At 49.4% G+C, this 25,696-nt stretch overlaps 1 protein-coding gene across 1 annotated transcript in view; it reads left to right on the forward strand.

The window, feature by feature from the left end:
* PNPT1 (polyribonucleotide nucleotidyltransferase 1) overlaps positions 1-25,696 on the forward strand; it is a 326,983-nt gene that overhangs the window by 235,238 nt on the left and 66,049 nt on the right. The window contains exons 19-21 of the mRNA XM_078649311.1: positions 19,822-19,931; positions 21,632-21,703; positions 21,847-21,910. Coding sequence (XP_078505437.1) covers positions 19,822-19,931; positions 21,632-21,703; positions 21,847-21,910 — 246 coding nt within the window. The remainder of the gene's footprint in view (positions 1-19,821; positions 19,932-21,631; positions 21,704-21,846; positions 21,911-25,696) is intronic.

Raw genomic sequence — 25,696 nt, forward strand, 5'->3', positions numbered from 1 at the left:
CCATCCGTTGTGGTTGTGACACTGCTGACTCACTGGGCAGGGCGGACGTGGGGTCAAGGGGCCAGCGTGCGGGTCAGTCTACCCCCCCCCCCCCCCTGCAGCCACTGCCTCCAAACCTTCCTAGTCCGGTGTTTCAGGCCCACCAGACGCCAGTGGGTAGCATGATTTGCCATCACCTCCACCACTAGTGCACCATCACATTGGACAAGTGGGTTCTGCAACTTGTCTGAAGGAGCTACTCCCTCCCCTTCGAGACTACCCCTCCAGCCATGCCACCATAGTACTTCCGCATGTCGGGGGATCACTTGACACTTCTCCAGCAGGAAGTTACGGCCCTCTTGGCCAAGGGGCCATAGAGCGCGTTCCGACGCCAGGAGTAGGTTGTGGCTGTTACTCCCACTACTTCTTGGTTCCAAAGAAGGACAAAGGCCTGCGTCCCATCTTTAACCTTCGGGATGTCAATCGCATCCTCCGAAAGAAGAAGTTCAAGATGCTCACGCTTGCTCAGGTCTTGTCTGCCCTCGACCCGCAAGACTGGTTGGTAGCGTTGGACCTGCAGGACGCTTAGTTTCAGATCCTCGTCCTGCCGGCCCACTGGCATTACCTTTGATTCATGGTAGGGCAGGAGCATTTCCAGTTCACAGTGCTCCCCTTCGGCCTAACAACTGCCCCTCGGGTGTTCAAGAATGTGATGGCGGTGGTCGGAGCTCGTCTGCGCATATCAGGGGTTTCAGTCTTCCCCTATCTCGACAACTGGCTGTTGAAGGTGGTTCGTCCCAGGCAGTTGTCTCCCACTTTCAGACTACGGCCAACCTCCTGCATTTGCTTGGGTTCTCCATCAATGTGCCAAAGTCGCACCTGATTCCCTCTCAGAAGCTTCTCTTCATCTGAGCGGTTCTGGACACAACGCAGTTTCGGGTCTATCCTCCCGAACAGCGAGTCCAGGACATTCGGGCTATGATTCCGATCTTTCAGCCCTTGTCCTAGGTTTCGGTCAGGACGACCTTGAGGCTGCTGGGCCTCATGGCATCCTGCTCACCAACCATGCCAGATGGCATATGCGGGCTCTGCAGTGGGACCTGAAGTTCCAGTGGGCGCAGCATCAGGGGAACCTGTCCGACTACGTCCAGATCTCAGAGGGCACTGCACAACAATTGCAGTGGTGGCTCATGAATCAACATTGGGTCAGCGGCAGATCCCTCTCCCTTCCCCATCCGAAGCACACAGTGGTGACGTATGCGTCCCTCCTGGGATGGGGCGGCCACATGGGAGAGGCGGAGATCAGAGGCCTCTGGTTTCCGGCAGAGTCCAGGCTCCATATCAACCTTCTGGAGCTTCGGGCGATCCTTCTTGCACTGCAGGCATTCCTTCCCTCTGTCAAGGGAAAGGTGGTGCAGGTGTTCACAGACAACACCACCGCCATGTGGTATTGCAACAAACAAGGTGGGGTGGAGTCGTGGACCCTATGTTAGGAGGCTCTACGCCTCTAGACATGGCTGGAACGTCAAGGCATTTCATTGACGGTTCAAAACCTGGCAGGCTCTTTGAACACCAGGGCGGACAAACTCAGTCGCCGGTGCCTATTGGATCACGAATGGCGTCTTCACTCTGAGATGGTGCAAGGTCTCTTTCAACAGTTAGGAAAGCCATGGTTTGTTCTATTCGCCACCGAAGAGAACGCGCAATGTCAGCTGTTCTGCGCGTTGGAATTTCCAAGGCGACACTCGCTCTGCGACGCTTTTCGTCGTGAGTGTAGCTGTGGTCTATTGTTTGCCTTTCCGCCTATACCACTTTTGCCCAGAGTGCTGTAGAAGATCAGGCGCGGCCAGGCCTAAGTCATTCTTGTGGCAACGGACTGGGTTCGAAGAGTTTGGTATCCCGAGCTACTCAGTATGAGCGTGGATCGGCCGATCAAACTGCCTCGTCGGGAAAATCTTCTGTCGCAGCGGCAGGGGAAGGTCCTCCACCCGAACCGGTCCAGCCTCCAACTACATGCATGGATATTGAGCGGCGATAGTTGATTCCATTTTACTTGCCTCCTGAAGTCTGTGATGTCATTCTGGCAGCCAGGCGTCCCTCCACTAAATCGGTATACGCCTGCAGGTGGAACAAATTTGTGGCATGGTGCACAGTAAAGCCTGTGGATCCCCTTTCTGTCCCTCTTTCAGAGGTCTTTTTGTTCCTTCTTTCTTTGGCCCGGCAGGGCTCTGCTCTGGGCACTATCAAGGGCTACCTTTCTGCAATCTCTGCCGTTCTCAGGCTTCCTGATCAGCCCTCTCTTTTTAAGTCCCCTGTTGTTGATAGATTTCTCAAAGGCATTACTCACCTTTTCCCTCTTATTCCGTTTGTGATGCCACAGTGGGACTTGAATCTGGTACTTACTTTTTTGATGTGCGCTCCTTTTGAGCTGCTCCACAACTGTCCTCTTTGTTTGTTGACTTTGAAGACTGCTTTCCTGGTACCCATCACCTGCGCTAGGCGCGCGAGTGAGCTCCAAGCTCTTTCTTGTAAGCCTCCTTTTCTGTCAGTCCATCCGGACAAGGTTCTGCCTTGCACTGGTCCTTCCTTCTTGCCAAAGGTTGTCACTGCTTTTCACATTGGGCAGACTATCACCTTGCCCACTTTCTTTCCGCCTCCGCACCCTTCCAGAGAGGAAGAGAGGCTCCACCGTCTGGACCCAAAACGTGTGCTTTCATTTTACTTAAATCGCACACAACAGTTCTGGGTGGATGACCAGCTCTTTGTTGGCTACGTGGGCGCTAAGAAAGGCCAGGCTTTACACATGAGAACCATCTCTCACTGGGTCGTCTTGTGTATCAAAGACTGTTATTCTCTGGCTAAAAAGGAACCTCCGGTGGGGTTGCGCACCCATTCTGCCAGGGCGACAGCAGCTACTACTGCATTGGGACGTGGTGTCCCCCTGCAAAACATCTGTCAGGCAGCCACTTGGGCCTCGCTGCACACTTTTCCTAAGCATTATTGCCTTGACAGTCAAGTCCGGAGAGACGGCTTCTTTGGCCGTTCTGTTCTTTGTGACTTTCTGGTGTGATCTTTGTTCGCAGACCCACTACCGGGGTTGGTATTGCTGTGGTATCTATTCTTAGGTAAGGAATCTATCACTAATGTGTCTCTTTCAGATGCACGAGTTACTTACTTGTGTAACAATATATCTGTAAGAGACATTAGTTAGTGGTAGATTCCTTACCGCCCCACCCATCCTCCCCGTTCTGCGAACTGATTTCTAGGGCTAAGGTAATTCCTTTCAGGGCCCTAGTTTCAATGCACCAGTGGTCAGTATCTTGCATGGCTCTGCGTTCCTGGCGCGGAAAGTAGTGCACAGAACTGACGTCAACGCACGTGGGTGCGTCTAAGTAGCTCCAGCGACTATAACGCCAGCGACGTACGCAGAGCCGTACGACGACGCCTTCCGACGCGCAGGGGTACTGCTGACGAAAAAACTTTACGGATCCAGTCTGACGCCTGGGGATATTCTAAAGGAAGGAATCTATCACTAATTAATGTCTCTTACAGATATATCGTTACACAAGTAAGTAACTTGTGCAACACGACTCAAGAAGGAGATCCCCACCAGTTTATGAAAATAGCAAGTATCTTTATATATGTTTAGGCATCAGAGAAAAATCGTTCAGGTAAGTACATTTTTAAATAGGAATTCTTTTCACTTTAAACATTGGCCACTGCAATTTCAATAATGTTATCCTATGGAAGGAATAACAGTACACTACCAGCGGCACGAGGGTGGCTGGGTACAGAGTGCAAATCAGGGCCGGAACCCCAATGCGTTTCAATGGGGATCGGTCTCTGGTAGAAAATGCTGCAGGCTCTGGCTAGGAAGCTAGTTCGTCTGAACCAGCGAGTGGGCTCAGGCCTTGCGATACTCTGGGATGCGTGGTCGACTTTGGTCCTCTTCTCCAAGGCCCAGGGGCAACAGGTGCAGAGGGGTCTTTAGGCGTCGGGTTTTTCTCACTGGAGCAGTCACAGTCAAGGGGACCAGCCTCCTAACTTTCTTATGCAGAGGCTTCGTATACTCCAAAAACGCCAATAGGGGATCGGGTGAGAGTGATTGATCTGTAATATTATTCAATGTATGAAAACTTTGCTTCCACAATTCCGCCACTGGCTGACACAACCATACCACATGTAAGAAATCCACCTCTACCTCTCTACAGCGATCACAGCAGTCTGTATCTCTTAACCCATATCGAAATAATCTCTTTTGATGTGTAGTGTACCCTATTGAGATACTTAAAATGTGCCAGTCTGTGCTTTCCATTAAGTGAGATCTTTCGCGTAGCTTCACAGCAGTAACACCAGATATCATAAGTGAGGGCAGGCTCAATATCATTTGCCACTCCAGTCTAGCTTTGGTGTATTGCGTATGCTTAAATGCTTGTGAAGATGCATAGACTTTCGAGACTATCTTGAGGGGGGAAACTGCACGTATTACTAGCGAGAGAGCAGGCAGCTCAGGAGGTTCTTATAGTTCATCTCCAAGTAAAGCCTTCAGTGCTAATACTAAACCAATGGCACCATTCCACCGGCACCAGTGGGGTGTACAATAAATCACCTGCCTGTTCTCTTAGCAAGAAATTCCAGGCGTGTATAGTTGAATTAATCGAATCCAGTACACCACAACGCCCAATTGGCACCTGAAATAGACAGCGAGGGAGGGGGGCAGGGCTGGCAACGACCTTCTCTATTTGAAGATGGGGCAGATTATGTGGACCATGTATCCAGCTGTGGAAGTGCGAGCTTTGCGCCACCCTGTAATATAACTCCAGATCCGGTGCCCCCAAACCTCCCGCCGAATAAGGCAATGTTAGTATGTCCATCTTAACGCGCAGAGTTTTACTTGCCCAAGCCAATTTGCCCGTCAGGGTTCGTATTGTTTTGAACATATGTTGGAGCACGACCACCGGGATGTCAACGAAGAGAAAAAGAAATCTGGAAAGTATTCTCATTTTCATTAAGGACACCCGCCCTACTAGTGAGAGAGGAAGGCGAATCCACCTGTCTATGTCCTCCTCCAGTTTAGTAATAGCTCTGCCATAGTTTGCTTGAAGTACTTGTTCCTCATCGGCGTGAATCTGTATACCCAAATATCTAACCGGATCTGTCGTCCATTGAAGGGGATAATCTAAGGTAGTCTACGCTGTGTTATGGGTTAGCGGGAAGATGATTGATTTATCCCAATTAATTTTAAGGCCCGAAAGACCGCCAAATCGCAACACCTCGCGTATAACTTGAGATAGATTAGTGACCGGATCCCGTATGTACAGTAACATGTCTTCCGCTTAAGCAGAGACAATGAGATTATAGCTGGGGAACCGTAAGCCTCGGTTACCATTATACTCACAAAGAGCGCTAAGAAAGGGTTCCGCTGCCACGGCATACAGCAATGGTGATAAGGGGCACCCTTGTCTTGTGCCTCTAGACATCTGAATGGGGGTGGAGACGGTATCATCCAAACGCACTCGAGCTGTGGGCGAGTTATAAAGCACTGCGATTAACTTTTAAAAGATTTCTCCAACTCCAAAGCGCCTGAGTACCATCAGCATGTATTTTCACTCGACCGAATCAAAGGCTTTTTCAGCATCCAAAAACCCTGCTGCTGCCTTAACCTCTGTTCTAACATGCTGCAAAGCCCCAAATACCATTCTCATATTGTAGGATAGCGTACGGCCAGGTACAAAGCCCGCTTGTTCAGGGCCCACCAAAATGGGCAAGAGTGGGGACAATCTGTTGGCCAGTATCTTAGCAAAGATTTTATTGGCAACATCTATCAACGACGGTAGTCTATAGGATGAGCACTCTTGGGGAGCCTTGCCAGGTTTCAGTATGGTTACAATCAGCGCCTCGCGCATAGAAGGGGGCATTATGCCAGACTCTCCCATTGCCTGGAACAATGTGCTCAAGTGTGGAACCAGTAAGTCACTGTAGGCCTTTGTGGCCAGGAGCACTTTATCCCGCATGGAGTTAAGTGGCATGCGGATCTCAACAGCATCAAGGGACCTCATAAGATACTCCCTGAGGCTGTCCGTCAGCCAGGGCAGTTGTATGTGTTCCAAATAGTTTACTATATTCTCTTTGTCTTTGGTAACTTTGGAACTGTACAGGTCCTGATAGTATCTGCCAAATCTATTTACTATTTCCGCCTGCTCTCTCAGGGCAGTGCCCTTCTAGTTTAGCAACTCTTGGGTGACTCCAGCCTCATACGGAATATGTGCAATCGCCGCCACCACTGAACCCGGCCTGTCTCCCTCGCCGTAAGATCTGACCAATGCGTATTTCCCCATGGTGCTTGACTTCACTATCTGCTTCCTCATGGTACTGTTCCAACGTGGTTTTCAGTTGTTCTAAAATCTGGGGGTAATTTTTAATCGATGCCTAATTCTCCAGTGCACTCAATCGACCATCCAGCAAGGCAAGCCTACCTCTAATGGAGCGTGAAACTCCTGAATGCTTATTCATGCCAACCCCCGTAATGTAACCTTAAATGTCTCCCATACCGTAGCAAAACTATCAACGGAGCCTATGTTAGTGTTTAGGAATTCAGTAATAGCAGCAGCTATTCCAGCCTTGTATGCCGTGTCCAGTAGGGAATATAGAGGAAACCTCCTCAGAAATGGGGGAGGATCCCGGGAAAGCAATTTTGATAGTCAATAAAATAGGAGAACGATCGGAGAAGGAGCTAGCTAATACTGTACAGTCCTGCACCCTGGGCAGTAATGCCTCTGACAGTAACCAGTAGTCAATTCTTGTGTGTGTCAGGATACGACGAATAGTGCGTGTATCTGCCTCTCACAGAGGATCTGGCTCTCCACAAGTCCACCACTTGCAACTGCAGCTCCGCATCAACAGTGACCGTAGCAGCCGCAGATGGGCGCCGCAGAGGTCCCCTCGAGCGGTCAGTCGCTGGATCTAGCACACAGTTAAGATCCCCACCCCAGATTAGCAGCAATGGGGAGCAACTCTTAATGAGTGTCAATAGTGAATTGTAAAAACGAGGATCATCATAGTTAGGCCCATAAGTATTAATAATTTGGAATTCCGCTCCTCTACCATGACGGTAGAGATAACATATCTGCCGGCAGGATTGGCTCTACTCTCTTTGAGTTGTATGCCTGATTTGGGATTGACCCAGGTGAGCACACCCCTGGAGTGCGAAGTGAAGCCTGCTGCATGGAACGTGCCTGCCAGATTAAGTCTCACGAGCAGAGCACTATTGGGGGACGAGATGCGTCTCCTGCAACAGCGCAATGTCTACCTCCTTTCTTTTCTGGTACGCCAGAATTTTACGCAGCTTCCTATAGTCATTCAAGCCACCTTACATTCCAGGTCATTAGCCTCAGGCTTCTTCTTCTATATACCTGTCCTGTTCTGCAGTGCGTCATTCTTCACTTTCATATGATCTAATCATCCTAACTGCTATTGCAAATAAGCTTCCGATTCCACCCATGCCCAGTATGTCCACGTGAACTGCAACAAAAGTACCAAACCCCCCCTCCCCAACCCAAGCAATGCCAACCCCAACTAGGCATATGCGACCTACTTCCCCCTCCCCCACTAGCAATTACTAGTACATATATCAAGAAAATAATAAATTGGCAACAATAAGCACTATCGAACTCGTGGTGGTTAAGCATGAAACGCATTAGGGCAGATAGTACCGGCCACCACTTCTGTGTGGTCCCAGTGCCGCTCCGCCACTAACCAAATTGTAAGAGGCTTCCGGAGGAGGGTCTAAGTTTCTCAAGGAGCCTCATATACATCTAATGTAGGATAGAGTCTCTCGCTCAGGGAAATACCAATTGTTCCTTCCAATGAGTCTGGCTGGTACAAGTAGGAGCCATCAGGATCGATCACTATAGCACATAGTTCTAATTCTCCATAATAGGGCGCTACCTAATGGTGTAAGTTCCAATCACCGCAGTCCTGCTCAGATTATCATCGCAAAGGGATGAATTGCCCCAAGAGTCTGGCATGCAGTTTTGCCCATCAATCATTTTCATTGAGACTTCCACCCGCTCCATCAGCGCAATCGTCCGCCATCTTATCTTTCCTGCGCTTACCGGTCATGCTCCAATCCTTGAGGGCTTTTTGCAGGCACTGAAGGTCAGAGAATATCTTTGCCTTGCCATCCAGCATAACACGCAGCTGAGCCGGCTATAGTATCGGGTATTCCACTTTTTGCTCCCTCAGCTTGCGTTTCAAGGGCACAAATTGCCTCCTGGCCTCCTGGATTCTAAGAGTGAAGTCTGAGAATAAAGAGAGAGAAGAGCCCTCACTGCAGATCCCCCATTCCTCTTGCCCTTCTCAATGCTGCATCCCTGTCCCTATAGTTAAGAAGCTTCACTATGATAGACCTCGGAGGGGCTCCCCGGGGTGGCTTAGGTCTCAGCGAGCGGTGCGCACGCTCCACAACGAACATAGGAGAAAAGGTAGTGGCGCCGAGCAGCGGGGTGACCAATTTTTAGGTCTCGGCTAGTGTAGGCTGCGCACATGCGCAGTCTCGCTGGCGAGATTTTATGTTTCTTAGTGCTCTTCTCCATTGGCTGGCTTCCTAAACGGCGGTCAGCCATTGGAGAAGCGGTTCCAGCTAAGCCCCCGTCTTTTTCGGATTGAGGGGTGTGTCTTTTCGTTTCTTTCTCATTGGCTGAAATGTAACAACAGTCAAAAACTTGCCCGTTGTTTACATTCCAGCCAATGGAGAAGATGGGAGAAAGAAAAACACGCCCCCAGTCTGAAAAGGACGGGGCATTTCTCAGTCTCTTTTGTGCTTGAGCTCGGAGAAACGTGATGTGTCGCTTCCTCTCCCCCCCACCCCTCTTCTCACCTCTCTTCTCGGCTCTCCCGGGCTCTTCCGTCCTGGCCGATGCGCTCTCTGGCTGCCGCTGCCGCTAGGCTCTGTGTGTGCCCGCCTTCCACCGGCTCCCCCCCCTAACCCGGCCGAGACAGAGAAGGCTTCCCCCGGCTGCATCCCCTGCTCCTTGCACTGGTGCCTCACTCCGGTGCTCAGGGCAGGGTCCCTCAGTGTCACCCTCCGGGATCCATGGAGTCTGTACCTATGGGCATTGCCTTCTAAGGGAGGAATAGCTAGGTAAGAGCGTCGGATATTGTCCGGCGCAGGCCTGGGCTTAGATACGGGGTCTGGGGCGGGCTCCGTTTGTCGCAGCTCGTTTGCCGCCAGAGTTGGAGCCTTGGCTGGAGGTGTTTACTGCGTGCCGCTCTCGGTGCTGGTTTCAGATGGCACCGTGGGCGCTGGGGCCGGGGCGTCGTCTGCTGGCTGCGCGTCCTGTGACCAGCATCTGGCAGTGAAAACACGCCGCCCTGGGCATTGCACAAGATGGAGGCTCCGCCGAGGCGCTTCTCGAAATGGAGGGCGGTACTCCTATTACTCTTATTACCGTCTATAATGGAGTGGACATTTGCTCACTTGTATACGTCCTTCTCCGCCATTTTAGTAACAATTGTAGCTGTTTATCGGATCATGGGCATCCCCTACGTGCCTGGGGCTTGGATCAGCAGCGATCGTTTCCGGGGTTCCTGGAAACCGAGGAGCGGGTGTTGGAATAGGAGGAGCAGGTGAGGGTGGTGCCATTTACTCTACGGCCGAGCAAGGCTCTAGATGCCTTTGTAGTTTGCGCGATGCGTCCTCTGAGATCGAGCTTGGCCTTTACACTCCAGGGGTTAGGGATTGGCAGCGCTGCAGAAGGTGCGAGTCGCCATTACGCATCGTCTCATGTAAAGCGCCTTTTACCTGGGAATGTACGCGCTATATAAAATCGCATAAATAAATACGAGATGGCCCTAAATTGGATGCGAAACCGGGCCATTTTACTTTGCCTCACCAGGGCTTTTAAATGTGTGGCTTGTGGCAGTGGAAAGGTTTTGAGAGGTACTTTGTGTAAAGCAGGTAGGAGGGGCAGTTTAATTGTGACAGCGGCAGCTAGCCGTTACCTAATTCTATGTTGTATTGTTGTTTGTTTTCCCTAGAGCTTTAAGAAGAACCTTCCAAGAATGGACTGCTAGTGCAATCGTTGCAGCCACCATGTTCTTTCCCTGCGTCTCCCTGCCATAACTCGGATGCCTGTTTTGCTTTTCCTCTAGTGGGCGGGGCCTCTGCTCGGCTTTGTGCTCTGGCTCCGCTTGATGGTTTCCTCTCGCTGTGCTGTGTGACTTGCTCTGCTAGACAAAAAACTCCTGAAGCTCCTCTGCCACATAAGCCTGGCCGCGCTTGTCCTGGGTTCGTGCAAGCCGCGACGGGGTCTGGTGCACACTGTCCCCAATCGCAGTTTGCCGCCGACGATACTTGAACCTGCGCCCCCAGTTCAAAGGCGGAAGATCTTGCAGGATCTCCACGTCCTCGAGCAGGCCGCTCCGCACTCGTTGCCTGGTTGCCACAGGAAAACTAGTGACAGCATTGCACGATGTCCAGTCTGTCGGTGACCGCCACTGGCTCCCTCAAGGTCGAGGACAGGTTCCTGCGGGTTCAGAGCTATTTCCTTTGCCGTCCACCACTGTGCTGCGTAGGCTGGTTCGCTTCCTCACCGGCCAGAAGTCCTGCTGTTCGCTCGGCGCCGTACTTCCTCCTTCCCGATGCTCCTTCTGGCTTCTCTACGAGCAGGGTGCAGTGACTCCAATGCGATTCTGGCAACAACAAGGTGATTCCAATAAGATGGGGGTTTCTATGTCCCAACAGGACCCTACGTCCCTTTATGAACCCCCCCCTGCCACTTGCTTCTCTGCTCAGATTGGGTGGCTAGCTGCTTGTTTGGGGCACCCAATCCGGAGCACCCCCCTTCACTTTTTGCGGGCTTGTGGGGTTCCCCCCCTTGGGAGGCGTTTGACACAGGACCCTATTGGGTCCGGCTACACCTCCCCGGCCAGTGTTTCCATGATGCACTTCTAATATGGTGTCCAAAATTAACGTAAAAAGTCTGAACAAGTCAGCAGACTCTGCTGTTTGCTATTTAAAGCAGTGCCGGACTACGAAAGACTTTTTATAGGGGTTCTGAGGCAGATATTGGTTACGATGCATGCAGTAATCTCTGTCCATAGTACTGTCACTCCATGGTGTCCCACAGTACTGGCGCTTTCAGGTACATAGCTGAGTGACTCACCTTTAGCATTTCATTTACTCATGCGTTCAGAGCAGTAGTAAGAGTGTCATTTATTAGTACCATTAGGCTGGCTCTGTCTGTGTGTGTGTGTGGCTCTGTCTGTTTGTGTGTGTTGCTCTGTCTGTGTGTGTGGCTCTGTCTGTGTGTGTGTGGCTCTGTCTGTGTGTGTGTGTGGCTCTGTCTGTGTGTGTGTGTGTGTGGCTCTGTCTGTGTGTGTGTGTGTGTGTGGCTCTGTCTGTGTGTGTGTGTGTGGCTCTGTCTGTGTGTGTGTGTGTGGCTCTGTCTGTGTGTGTGTGTGTGTGTGGCTCTGTCTGTGTGGCTCTGTCTGTGTGTGTGTGTGGCTCTGTGTGTGTCGCTCTGTGTGTGTGTGTGTGTGTGTGTGTGTGTGTGTGTGTGTGTGTGTGTGTGTGTGTATGTGGCTCTGTCTGTGTGTGTGTGTGTGTGGCTCTGTCTGTGTGTGTGGCTCTGTCTGTGTGTGTGGCTCGGTCTGTGTGTGTGTAGCTCTGTGTGTGTGTGGCTCTGTGTGTGTGGCTGTGTGTGTGTGGCTCTGTGTGTGTGTGTGGCTCTGTCTGTGTGTGTGTGGCTCTGTGTGTGTGTGGCTCTGTCTGTGTGGTTCTGTCTGTGTGTGTGGCTCTGTGTGTGTGGCTCTGTGTGTGTATGTGTGTGTGTGTGTGTGTATGTGGCTCTGTGTGTGTGTGTGTGGCTCTGTGTGTGTGGCTCTGTCTGTGTGTGTGGCTCTGTCTGTGTGTGTGGCTCTGTCTGTGTGTGTGGCTCTGTCTGTGTGTGTGGCTCTGTCTGTGTGTGTGTGGCTCTGTCTGTGTGTGTGTGGCTCTGTGTGTGTGTGTGTGTGGCTCTGTCTGTGTGTGTGTGGCTCTGTCTGTGTGTGTGTGGCTCTGTGTGTGTGTGTGTGGCTCTGTCTGTGTGTGTGTGGCTCTGTCTGTGTGTGTGTGGCTCTGTGTGTGTGGCTGTGTGTGTGTGGCTCTGTGTGTGTGTGTGGCTCTGTCTGTGTGTGTGTGGCTCTGTGTGTGTGTGTGTGGCTCTGTCTGTGTGTGTGTGGCTCTGTCTGTGTGGCTCTGTCTGTGTGTGGCTCTGTCTGTGTATGTGTGGCTCTGTCTGTGTGTGTGGCTCTGTCTGTGTGTGTGTGTGTGGCTCTGTCTGTGTGTGTGTGGCTGTCTGTGTGTGTGGCTCTGTCTGTGTGTGTGGCTCTGTGTGTGTGTGTGGCTCTGTGTGTGTGTGTGGCTCTGTGTGTGTGTGGCTCTGTGTGTGTGTGGCTGTGTGTGTGTGTGGCTCTGTGTGTGGCTGTGTGTGTGGCTCTGTGTGTGTGTGGGTGCAAATGCAATAGGTCTCACATTTGCGAGAGAATAAGCTATTTGGCATTGTAAATGACAATGCCATTTATTTATAAGTTTTAAAAACAAAAATAATGTCATGAGCAATGCCAATAGCTCAAACTTTAACAAAGACGACACCATTGCATTGTAAATGCTTGTTCTATGAAGACCTCCATATTGCCTGAAGCCGTGGACTCGGATAAACCTATAATGCGCAGGTTGCTGCGTCGCGATCAGGCCTCCAAATCTTCTACCCTGGCCTGCAAGATAACCAGAGTCCTCTCCATCTACTTTTGTGCATTATTAGTCAGTTTGAACCTCCTCCGTTTCGGTGATTCTGCGTTCGGCCATGTCGAGACGTTCCACATGTTTATCAACTCTCTCTGTCATGCGGTCCATCCTATAGGACAGAGTGTCTATTTTTGCGTCAATCACCGATAAGCTTTTCTACATAGATGCGAGGATACATTTAATATCTCCAATAGGGTCTTCTGACTGCGTGTCTGGGTCCGACGCAGCTGACTCTGCAGAGTCTTCTCTGTGCCTGGATTTGCTTCTCAAAGCTGAGCTTGGGCTGTGTCTTGTCAAGTTTTCCCATGTCGGCGCCAATCAGGATCTATGCAACGATCGCAGTGTCAGCGTTGTCTGCCCGCTCCATCAACTGCGCCCGTAAGAACAATCGCCCGTCAATGCTGATTATAGGCCACCCAAAGGTAAGTCAAATAGGGCTATGTACTGTGCAATTCAGCAGCTCACTCCATGGTCTGGCACACAAACCCCTCAGTCTCCTCTAGAAATGTAGCTCCCACTGCACCGTCAGTCCATGGGGCAGTGCCTGCCACTTAACAGTATCCAGGGCTCAATACAGGAGCTGTGCAGCTACAGGCAGCCAGGCCGCACCCACCTGGTGGAGAGGCGAGAGGCAAGAGGCAACGTGATTGCCGCAGACCCGGTCCCACCGCATGCACCTTCTGTTGAAGATTCAGAGCCGGAGGCGCTCCGCTGACAGGCTTCCGTGTCAGGTCTCAGCAGGTCAGGCCACTTGTCCAGGGAGCCTCGCCACAACTCAGCCTCTGCATCTGCAGCACCATATATACCACAGCTCTCAGTAGTGCCAGTGGGTCAGCAACTATCAGCAGAGGCACTGCTCACCCCGCTGAGGGATCGCCGGGAAGCAGGGGGTCCAGCCATCTCGGCGCTACGATAGTCACGCGGGCCAGCCTGGCTCCCTCACTCAGCTCAGCCGGAGTCGCCGCCCTCTTCGGCCACCATGCCGCACATAGTAAAGGGGGGGAAGCCTCTAATCCATTTACAGCAGTTCGGCCGCGCCACTCGATTCCGTTTCTTCTGCTTTCTTGGCACAAACATCCGGGCTCAGCGTGCGAAGTGTTCCAAGCGAGAAGCACGTATAATGATAGCTAATACCTGCCGGATAGCTGTGGCGGACTGCGGAGCTCGCTTAATAAGCGGCCTTCTTTAGGCCAGGCAAGCTCCGCCCCCGGACACTACTAATTTAACTGCAGCAGAAATGCGTACACTATACAGAGATTTAATATACATTTACAGAAATCTTACACAGTTCATAATGCGAACACTCACAGTTAACCCTGTGCAGTATACTCATGCCGCCCATCCACAATTTGTCACTACGGGTATCAGCCCACAAACACTGAATGCTGTAATGGGAAAGATTCCCACCAGTCAGGAGCCAATTCTGTTCTGGATAGCATGAAAACAAGCCAGCTTGAAGCAGTATTTTCCCATACCGGCCCACAGGAGAAACAAAGATTATGAACTGTTTGCTTGCCGATAGGGATGGCTTCCCCAGTGGAAGACTTTGTCACTTGGGGTACAGTCTTCACTGCCCTTTATACCACAACTTAGGTACTCTTTCCCTGGCCATTTTACCTGATGTATTGAAGCAACTTATGAATGAGAACGGGGCAGCACCTTCCCTGCTCTTAGGGGTGAAACTGCTGAGCAATTTCTGCAATATCCACCATTATGTTGAGTAACATAAAAGGGGAGCCAATGCTTGAGGAATTTCACTCCTGCACAACAGCAGCAATAATTACCTAAAATTATCGAAGAAACCTATGCTATGCTAGGTAGAGATAATGATGGAGCCAGATCTTGTAAACCACAACTTAAGAGTAATTCTGAAAAGGATAACTCTAATCAACCAACCAACTCTTCAACAAAGAAGTGGGATAATAAACAAAAAAAATAAAGACAAACAAAGATCACGGAGTGGTTCTCCTCAGCAGGAAGCCACTGAAAAAAGATACAATGTTAGAAACTGTGATAACATTAGGAAACCTGATCGGTATCAGGATACTGATACACTGTGGCACTTGGACAAACAACAATATGCTTTGGCTTGTTTTTACACAGTTTTATTGACTTTTCATTGGGGAGTCAATATGTGTCTTTTCCGGTATTCTTCACATAAGGGACCATCTGTCTTGGTTTTTTTCCTTCTTGCTTTCTTCTCAGGGTGTTCCTCGGGAAAAGAAAATATGAACGTATAAGGTCTTTGTCCCTGCTTTTCGATAGTGTAGGGAAAAGGAGTGAGAGGATGTGCTAGTCACCTGTTTCCACCACCAGTGTCGCTTTTCTGCAGTATTTTACGGGGGCGCCAAATACCTCGTTCACAAAAATATCTGGCCTTCCCTCCTTGCTTTACAGGAGCTCTAACCCCCTCCCTGCTGCACCGGGGAACCATCTGTCTCTCCGGAGCTCCTCTCAAAGATCCTATGGAAACATGCTTGTACCTCAGACAGCCACGCTCCTCCTGGAGCGTGGTAGGTCAATCCGTGGTACCGGATGGGGTCTGGCTCCCTCTCTCTCTGAAATCTCGGGGAATTGGCTTCCGCTGGTCGGGACTCTATTCGGGAGGGGACGAGGCTCTCTCTCCTTCCCTCTACTTTGGGGCTTCTGACCACCTTGGGTGTGGAGTCCTTCTTCACTCTCCATACAATTCTGCCTTGGTCACGGGGAACGCTGCCTATCAAGGCAGTCTTGGTGTTCTCCTCGTCGGCAATTGGTTCTCGTAACGAAGTCACGTGTGGGTTCTCCGCACCAAGACAGTCTCTGTAGTGAAAGACGCTGTCCCGATCCCTCCAATCTGGATCCTGTGAAGATGAACGATAGAGGAGAGGAGAGACGTAAGGGGGGATATGTCCTCACCTTCTCCCTCTATTGCGGCGTCCTCAGGTACTTTGTGACATACACATTCCTCTTGTTCCATTCAGAAGTCATCCGACCCATGTTCGGAGAGAGGTGGACGGTCAAAGCGCAGATCAGATGATCACATAAATCCGAAGACAGAATCCCAATGCTCGTCTGACTACATCATTAACAAGCATTTACAATGCAACGGTTTCGCCTTCGGAAAAGTTAGAGCTATTGCCATTGTAAATGGCAATGCCATTTATTTATCTGTTTTCAAAACCAACACATAAATACAAATTTTGTCATTTACAATGCCAATAGCTCAAACTTTTCGAAAGGCGAAACCGTTGCATTTGTAAATGCTTGTTTAAAAATTACGGCGGTGCGGTCTATTTAAGAAAATGCAGCGCCCCCCCTTAGACACCTTCACCTCGCCGAACCCCTTCACCCCGTCCCAACCCCCGAGCCCGAAGCCCCGACTACTCGAGTAATAATCGGTAGAAGGGCTGGGGTGTAGTAGACAAGAACAATACAACTGACCTGGATGCTTGTGTCTGCAGGACGACAAGTGAGTGATGGCGCGGCCCCTCCCGAGGGGACTGATGAGGAGTGAGGGCTCAGCCTGGAAACCTCCCGGGGTGACTGCTGGTGCCTGCTGCTGAAGGGGTCGCCAGGGCGGGAACTGGAAGCTTGGCCCTAGCAGCACTGAAGAAGGACGGCAGAAGCCCTGGGGAGATCACTGCGCCTGCGAGCGACCCCGGCTAACCTGAGTGCGACTGCCGGAGGGCGAGGGGAGCCCCGGGGAGAGAGCCTCCCTGCCTGTCCCGAGTGGGGCTATAGGAACGTGGTAGGGAGACACCTCACCCTGCACCCCAGAGAACGCCCATTCCTCTTCAGGAGGAGAGCAGGGACACCCCATCTTCTCTCACAACCACTGCCTGTCCTGACTGAGGCTGCGGGCGGGATAGCCCCTCACACAGACCCACCGCACTCGCCGCCGGCCGGTAGTGCCGCAAGGCTGCGTCGAGCATTTATACTTCCCTCACCTTTTCCTTTTAAAATAAAAAAAACGCACATACATTCAGTGCCAGGTGGCGCCGGCACTCAGATAACCCCCTCTCATCACCAGCCTGTGCCAGTGCTGGCAAAGGAGCTGCCTGCCCCACGGGGCGAGTGAAGCCACGGCTCTGAGGCGGATGCAGTGCGTGAGACCCCCTAGAGTAAGGACAATAGGGGCTAGAGGATCTGTGCGGAGTGGGGCCCTCGGTGTGATCCTCGGCAGACAGCATTTATTCCGACACATTTTCGCAGCATCCCGTTTTTTATGCGAAGGTATCATCAGTTATGTGCATCTTAACTGGCTAGATAGTGACAGGACGAACCACCAATTAGGCAACTAAGCAATCACTCGAGAAAGTTACACATAGTGTGTTGCAGTAAGTATACCTGCTGGCTAGACAGGCAAAACGTCCAACATCGGTCACAGCATAAAATATAGTAAAACACATCTCATTACGATTAACTCAAGCGAGAAGTGTAAAGAGTTTGGGTACGTTTATACCGCCTGACAATCTCGATCCTCTGATCAGGTGTAGCACATACCAGAGTGTCAGTGAGGGTAGTATGTACTAAACAGGTCTGTGTCTGCATTCATTAAGAGAAATCAACCCCGCACTGCCAAATAACCACAAGTGGAACGAGCCTTTCCAACAAGACAGCCAGCGACCACCACCACCCCCATCCTTTACTTACATCGGTTCCAGAGTACTGGTAAGCCATTCCCTCAGCGCCTCGAAGTTCTCAATGTTCATTTTCATGTGTCCCGGGGGCCCCTCAACTTCTTCCTCCTCTGAGGGGACGGGTGGAGCCCCCTGCAGCTCCCCCGTCGCCCCCCTGGTGTCAGGCAATGGTCCTTCGGCTTTACAACGTCCCCCCCTGGACCTTCGCCCTCCACCACCAGGGCCCCGGCGCGGCGGCCGGGTAAGGGCCAGGCTCCCGGAGGAGGGGGCGGAGGGGTTCAGGTTGGCACTGGGTGAGGGGGTCCGCCCGGTGCGGTTCCTCGTACGCACACACAGTGTATCCGAAGCCTACGGTCAGGGGCAGAGGGGCCAATCAGTTCCCAAAGCGGACCCAGAGCCGCTCCACAACAGACAACTCTGCCCACCGGCTCACATTCGCCACAGTGCTCAGCATACAGCGCCGATAACAACATAGGGAAAAGATGCGCAAGCCGCGCGCTCAACACGTCGGGGGACACGAAGATAGACATAGAGGAAAGACTAACACGACAGCTTCCACTGATGATTCATCCCTACAAAAAATATTGACACTTAAAAATGTGATTAATACGTCTCACGATAGCTAAACATTTAACAATGAATTTAGTTAAGTTATAATTAATTTTTATTCTTTTTAAATATTCTAAGTATATGGCTAACTATCTTAACAAGCACCTACGAGGACACAGGGGGCGGGAGAGGACACGGACGGCGGGAGGAGGGCGGGAGAGGACACGCTCGGCGGGAGGAGGGCGGGAGAGGACACGGTCGGCGGGAGGAGGGCGGGAGAGGACACGGAGGGCGGGAGGAGGGCGGGAGAGGACACGGAGGGCGGGAGAGGACACGGACGGCGTGAGGAGGGCGGGAGAGGACACGGACTGCGGGAGGGAGGCGGAAAACGTGCACAGGACAGCGAGGGGGCGGGGAGGCACACGGAGGGGGCGGGAGGGGAGGGAACGGGAAAAAACGTAACTCCGCCCTGGGGAAAAATCTCGGGAACGCCCCCGAATCTGGTCCGGCCTTGACGGACAGATCCGGCACTCAATGGCTAGCCTCCATTTATGGAGCTAGCCAATGAGAGCCGGGGGACGTTCCCGAAGTGCTTAGTGTCGACATAGGATTTCACCTGCGCTGAAAGGCTGCGCAGAGCGCAGCCTTTCGGCAGGCGAAACCCAATAAAGCAGAAAAACTAAAGAATAATGAACCTCAATTCACAAAGAAAAAGATAGCAGTGTCTGCAGGGATGGCACACAGGAGATGTGCAATGTTGTGTCTTCTCTTTTCTCTGCACCATGGCACACAGCCTGCAATGTCAGTCTTCATGTTGGTGCTGGGTAGTCTCTTAGGGTGGCACAATACATGCTGCAGCCCTTAGAGACCTTCTTTAGCCTCCTTGCCCTAGTTACCACTGGTAACATTAACTAGGGACTTTCCAGGGGTGCTAAAGGTATTGGCAATTGGGGGAACAACTGTACAGTTTTAAGGACAGAGATCTGGCATATGACTGAAAAAGGCTGGTCAAAGAAATCCAATGTTTGAAAGGGGCACACCCAAAGACCACTCTGTGTATGGTAAGCAGTACATCTGTTTGACAGCTGAGGTCTCAACTCAGATGTAAAAAGTTCCCTCAAATTAGCAGTGGAAGTTTACGACTCATTCAATGAGAATATTTGGAGACTGACATACTTCTGGGCAGAACATACACAAGAAGTCCATTGAATCAAGAGCAGAGACCCAAGATAGAAAACAAAGCCTCCAATCATGAGCAGGAGGCTGACCGAAAGCCTACTCTGGGATGTGTTTTGTTTTGGAAAGAGTAGTCTGCAACAGGCAAATAAAACTGTAGTCGAGCCCAAAAAATATATTTTCAAGTGCGCAGCTCAGGAGATGCCCTACCATCTACAACCAAAAAAACGATAATTGAAACTGGAATTAAACAATGTGATTTAACTATTGTTAATTCAGAAATAGTTAAAAACATACAGACCTGACATTAATTACACCTAGTTGAATTTCCACACAACAATTTTGAAGCAATTTATGGTCCAGAGATTAACACACAGAATAGTTTACTTAGTGCTTACAGTGATCTTTCAGTTGTCTATGGCAAAATAATTTGTCACCAGGTACTGAAATGTGTTGTTTTTGTTATTCAACTCGGTGGCGTTCATTTTATCGACCTCTGAAGAACAAACAGAGTGGATCCAACAAAATGTTAATTTATTACCTGATTTTTATGAACAGATTTCTTCCCAGGATGCATTATCCCAATTAACTATTTATCGTGGAAACCCACCGGAATGATTTCGTGTACAGGAAGGAAAAGGTTATATTTGTATCTGACATTTCATTAAGGTGTATTGCTGTAACAGTTTTTTATGCATTTTTAAATAGGTGTGCCAATTTCAGCACCAGTGGCAGGCGTTGCTGTGGGACTAGTTACCAAGTTCAATCCTGAAAAATATGGAGACATTGTAGATTATCGTTTGCTGACAGATATCCTGGTGAGTGTGCCCTGGAGTGTGACATGTCAGTAATTCTCATTCTTAGGATGTGACAGCAATTTTGCCATCATTCTCTTTGTCCCATGAAATCACAAGGATGTAGAACTGCGCATGTAAGAGATTGCTATTGTATGTGTAAAAGAGGGTCTCAGTCCCCTTTTGTGTTCAGAAGAAGCAATCGTCACATGCCTTTTATACCTAGCTGGTTTTTGCTTATACGCATGTTTCCCGTAGGTGCTTTTGGTAGTAATAGTATAGTAGAAGCATCTCTAACTGGTGTTTTCCTTAAAGGTTCCATCAGTGCTCCACCATTTTCATGGAATTATAATGGAGGATAAGTAGGGCAAGCATTACCCTGGACAATTGCAAACTGCACTAGCCCTTCGCAGGAATGGCACCTCTTGGAAATATTCTACTTCTGTGGACCTAATCTATCCTAGATGTTTTTTTGAAGGATGTCCATCCTGACCATGTAAGATTAACTCTGCTGTCCAAGGCTAATCTGTGTGTTGTGTGAGGGTGGTCTTAACCCCCTATGCTGCTTGTTAGAGCTATTGTATAGTTTCCTCTAAAAGCATATTAAATAGGAAAATTCGATGCTGGCGAAGGAAGCATTATTTTTATGAAAATTGGTTCTCCAGCATTGGTGCCTTCCCAAAAATTATGTGGGAATGGATGACCCTCCTATAAATTTCATAGGTGGAGGTGTTAAATTATTGTACTGTAACTAAGAGGAATTAATGAGTGCATTTCACTGAGGCACTCTTGTACGATGTGATGCCCTTAAATGAGTGATACCCCAGTTTGCTTTTGAATGTTGAATGAGTGTCCTTATGTCAGTTGTCAGGGATTCTCTAGTATGAGAAAAGGAAAAGAATTAAATGTAATTCTTCAAATCTACTGATATGTATTATAAAAGCATATTAATCAAAAAGGATTGCATTCTGAAGATTTGTTGTTACAGGCAAGTCACTTTTACCTTACAGTTTTGGGGGGTGTGGCAAGGAAAGAAAGAGTGGCAAAGTCTACTAGTAAATTTAGTTCACAGAAAAATAGTATGGCACTGCACTGACGGGCGCACATGCAAAACATCCTCATTTAAATGTAGCAAAAACATGCTACAGAGGAGTAATTAGGGAACTGCTGTATGAAATATCGTGCATCCAAGTGTACATTCAGGATATTGGTGGTGGCACAGAACATTTGATACAGGCATTTCACCAAGACCAGTTTGCTGCATGCACAAGATCCATGCATCCAATTGGATGTACGTGAAAAAAAACAAGAACAATCAACCTGTCCTAATAGTCAAACTCCATTCAGTCCCCACACATGAGGACTGTCCTCACACTGGGCCTAATGCTGGCCAAGAGAAACATTGCTCAGAAATAAGGTGCAAACAAGCTTCTGGACCTAGAGAGCTGGAAGAATGATTTGGATTGGTGCATACTGACAGAAAAACAAACATATAAGGGATGGGGATGTCCGAAAAATTGGACAACAACCTGGCAGCAGTTGCAAAACTATAGAGGGGCATTGGGGTGTTTTAGCATCTCAGAAGTCCAGAGGGAGAGTTCCTGGTTAAAAGACAGACCTGATACTGGACTGCCACAGAAATAAGGGGGAAAGGTTGCACTGATCAAAACAAGACCATAATATATCCAGAGCTTTTCATCTTTCTTTTTGGTATCATCCAACAGGGAATCGAGGATTACAATGGCGACATGGACTTCAAAATGGCAGGGACTAGTAAAGGAATAACTGCATTACAGGTACAGGATTTTTTATGTTCTACTTTCCATGTTATTTGAATGTACCTAGAGATATTCTGTACCTTGAACCTGGCTGGCAAGCAAAGAAGCGCTTTCTCTGTAACTTGCTGTATTTATGGAGTCTTGTATCTATTTAATGACAGGCAGACATCAAGATCCCTGGTCTTCCCCTAAAAATTGTGATGGAAGCCATCCAACAAGCCACAGGTAAGCGCTGGCTGTAACTATTAAATAATGGCCTGTACGACAAATAAGGATTGAATAGTAGAATACAAGGGGACTCATATTCTGTCTTCACCTATGCTACTGTGCTTTCAGTTGAATCAGCGACTGCTGTTTTATAAGATTCCATGTTCAGTAGCTGGCGTTAACTCTTCTAATCGCATCACCCATGGCCACCTCCTCCAAATGTTAGATCTTCTTAGGGTTATCATGTTAACCAATAGTTTGTAATCTTTGCCACTGACCCAAATGGCTCTCCTGTTATGGAGTAAGAGGGCAAATGCATGCTCAATGACGGATTATGATATCTAGTACTGTTCTCATGGACAATATTGGAAAGCTTTGCATCCAGTAAACAAAATATCAGTTTATGAACTCTGGGCATGTACAAGGAAGTTATTTAGAGAAGACCTTCACAAGCCAAGCATGCTCTATCATCTAGATATCAAAGCTGCCCTGTGAAATGCAAATATCTAATAAGCAACAGTCTAATTGAACTACTTTCGGAGGTTTAGGCCCACAACTGCACTGTCTCTTGGAGAGAGAAAGTCTGGCCAATTTAGGATAGGCCACACAACTTGATATTGCCCCTTGAACAAACTATATAGTCTTGCTAACCACCATAGGATAGATATATCAGAGAAACAATTAGCATTATCATGTTGGAGGTGTGAATATTCAAAAAACATGGCCCCTTGCCATTCAACATCCCCAGGGGAACCCTATCCTATGATAACTAAGACACTCAATTTGGCATGATCCGATGATAAGCATTTTTCCGGGAAAGCCACTGGATACCTTGTGTCTCTGGGTGTTTTTATGTCAAAGCCTATCAGACAGCACAGCTGTCTAGAATGCTAACCGGCATCCTGGGGACATTCGGAAAGTTTCCCTGGGAATGCATTCCACCCTTTGTTTACCATTTGCTTTGTGGTTTGCCACTCACATGTGCTTGCTTTCTATTTTCTGGCTCTATTTGTTTTCGGCTCTTCAGCTCTAGTTCGTCCCTTCCCTTGCTCAAACCCTATTTACTGTATTCTTCCCCCAGTGCTCGATTTTTCTACACAGGCCTTTAAATATTGTTCTTATCTTGTCACATTTACTGTGCATTCAACGACAGATGTCAAATCTCAGGCTCTCTCTTCCAGGGTGCTTGTTGTTTGCTTTTCTTTCTCCGACTTCAAAGTGAGAAGATTTATGTGGCAATCATGCTGGCTTTGGGTAGTGCGTGTGGAAGGCTGTAAGATGTTATTTTTTCTAGCACACAATAAAATGTAAATGTCTGTAAATGAACTGTGCAGATATTTCAGAATTAGAAAAGCCCCAAAGAAACATTTTTGGGTAAGTGTGCTGGAAACAAATATTTTAAAACGATCAAAACAAATCAATACAGTAGGTGATGACATTTCCACACATTATCTTTTGTGTGCTGTATACTTTTATCAGTGAAATTATATGTCTGGGCAAATAGAATGGTTATTTCAATTGAAGATGTGTTATCTGTAATAAGTGTGCAACTAGACCATGCATATTCCACTCTCCGCCACTCTACTCTTCACCACTCCCTTTATTCCATACCTCTGTATTCTACACTAATGACTCTGTGCAACTCTACTCTCTGCCACTGCAGTCTGCGCAGCTGCACTTTACTCAACTCTGCACTACTACTTTACACGTCAATGCACTCAACGCCACTTTAGTCTACACCTCTCTACTCTACTTTGCACCACTCTATGCCAATGCTCCGTAAGCCACTCTACTCTTTGCCACTGCACTCTTTGACCCCTACAGTCTTTGCCACTGCACTGTACACCACTCCAGTCTAGGCTACTCCACTTTATGCCACTGCACTCTGTGCCAATACACTCCACTCTATGCCAATCCACTTTATACCACTCTAATCTTCTCTGCACAACTGCACTCTACACCACTGTACGCCATTACTCTATGCCTTTCTACTTTACGCCACTGCACTCTACCATGCACCACTCCTCTACGCCACTTCACTCTTCAGCTACCTACTCTAAGCACCTGTATCACGCTACGTCCCTGCACCACGCTACGCCCCTGCAAAACGCTACGCCCCTGCACCACGCTACGCCCCTGCACCACGCTACGCCCCTGCACCACGCTACGCCCCTGCACCACGCTACGCCCCTGCACCACGCTACGCCCCTGCACCACGCTACGCCCCTGCACCACGCTACGCCCCTGCACCACGCTACGCCCCTGCACCACGCTACGCCCCTGCACCACGCTACGCCCCTGCACCACGCTACGCCCCTGCACCACGCTACGCCCCTGCACCAGTCTGCGCCCCTGCACCACTCTGCGCCCCTGCACCAGTCTACACCACTGCACACTATGCCACTGCTTTCCACTGCACGCAACTGCACTCCACTCTACCCTGGACCACTGTAGTCTGTGCCTCAGCCATCTATGCTACTGCACTCTACGACACTCTACTCTGCACAACTACACTCTCTGCCACCGAACTCTCCACTACTTTGCTCTGCAGCACGCCAATCTACGCGGCTGAACTCTATGCCACTATACTCTAGTCTGCACCACTCTACGACACTGCACTCTATGCCACTCTACTCTGCACCACTCTACGCCACTGCACACTTTCCCACTCTACACCACTGCACTCCACGACAGTGTACTCTATGCCAATGCATTCTACGTCACTGCCCTATACCCTGGACCACTGTAGTCTGTGGCACAGCTCTCTTTGCCACTGCACTCTACGACACTATTCTCTGCAAAACTGCACTCTCCGCCACCAAACTCTCCACTACTCTGCTCTGCAGCACGCCGACCTACGCCACTGAAACTCTATCCCACTATACTCTAGTCTGCACCACTCTATGCCACTGTGCTCCATGCCACTCTACTCTGCACCACTCTACACCACTGCACACTTTCCCACTCTACACCGCACCCCCCGAAACTGCACTCTATGCCACTCTACTCTGTACCACTCCACTCTAAGCCCCTGAACTCTATTATGCACAATTCTAATGTACGCCTCTCTATTCTACAACGCTGCATCGTATACCGCTGAGCTCTATGCTGCTGCACTCTACCCGCTGTACTCTGCAACACTGCACGCCGATCCACTCTACACCAGTCCATCCTACGCCACACGACTCCACTCTATGCCACTCCAATACAAGACACTCTGCCACTCCACTCTTCGCTATTCCATTCTACGGCATTGCACGCTTCTAAATTTTAGCCATTCTATGGCAAAGCAAGCTCGATACCCTGTGTCTCAAACGGGATACACCATATTCCTTTTAGGCTAGCGGATAAACCTTTTGATTATCCAGATAATGTATTGAATTTCTACCATGACCATGTCTGCAATGTGGAGTCCGCTTTTCTTTCCTGTCTACCACTTTGTACACAAATTCAAGCCACCCACGCCGATCTCTTCTCATGGCACTTGATGTGCAGTCCACAGCTTCCAGCTAATTAAGTCCCATTTCATAACTATTTCAAACATTCCCATTTCCGTCCAAGGTTAGGATCTGTGTTGAAATTCTGGGCTCTTATTGTACACACTTTTTTTCTGTACTTCCTTCCGACCTCACATTTCAAACTGAGCAGAAACAATTCAAATCCTAGCTACGGTGTGCAGGAAAACTGCTGCGGCATTTTCTGTTTATTTCACCAGCATTACTACAAACTAGAACCTCTGTTTTATACGTCTGTATGACTGTATTGATATAGATTGATACTCCTGCCTGGTTAATCCAAAAGGAA

Source organism: Lissotriton helveticus, chromosome 6 (assembly GCF_964261635.1).
Source record: "Lissotriton helveticus chromosome 6, aLisHel1.1, whole genome shotgun sequence".
NCBI lineage: Eukaryota > Metazoa > Chordata > Amphibia > Caudata > Salamandridae > Lissotriton > Lissotriton helveticus.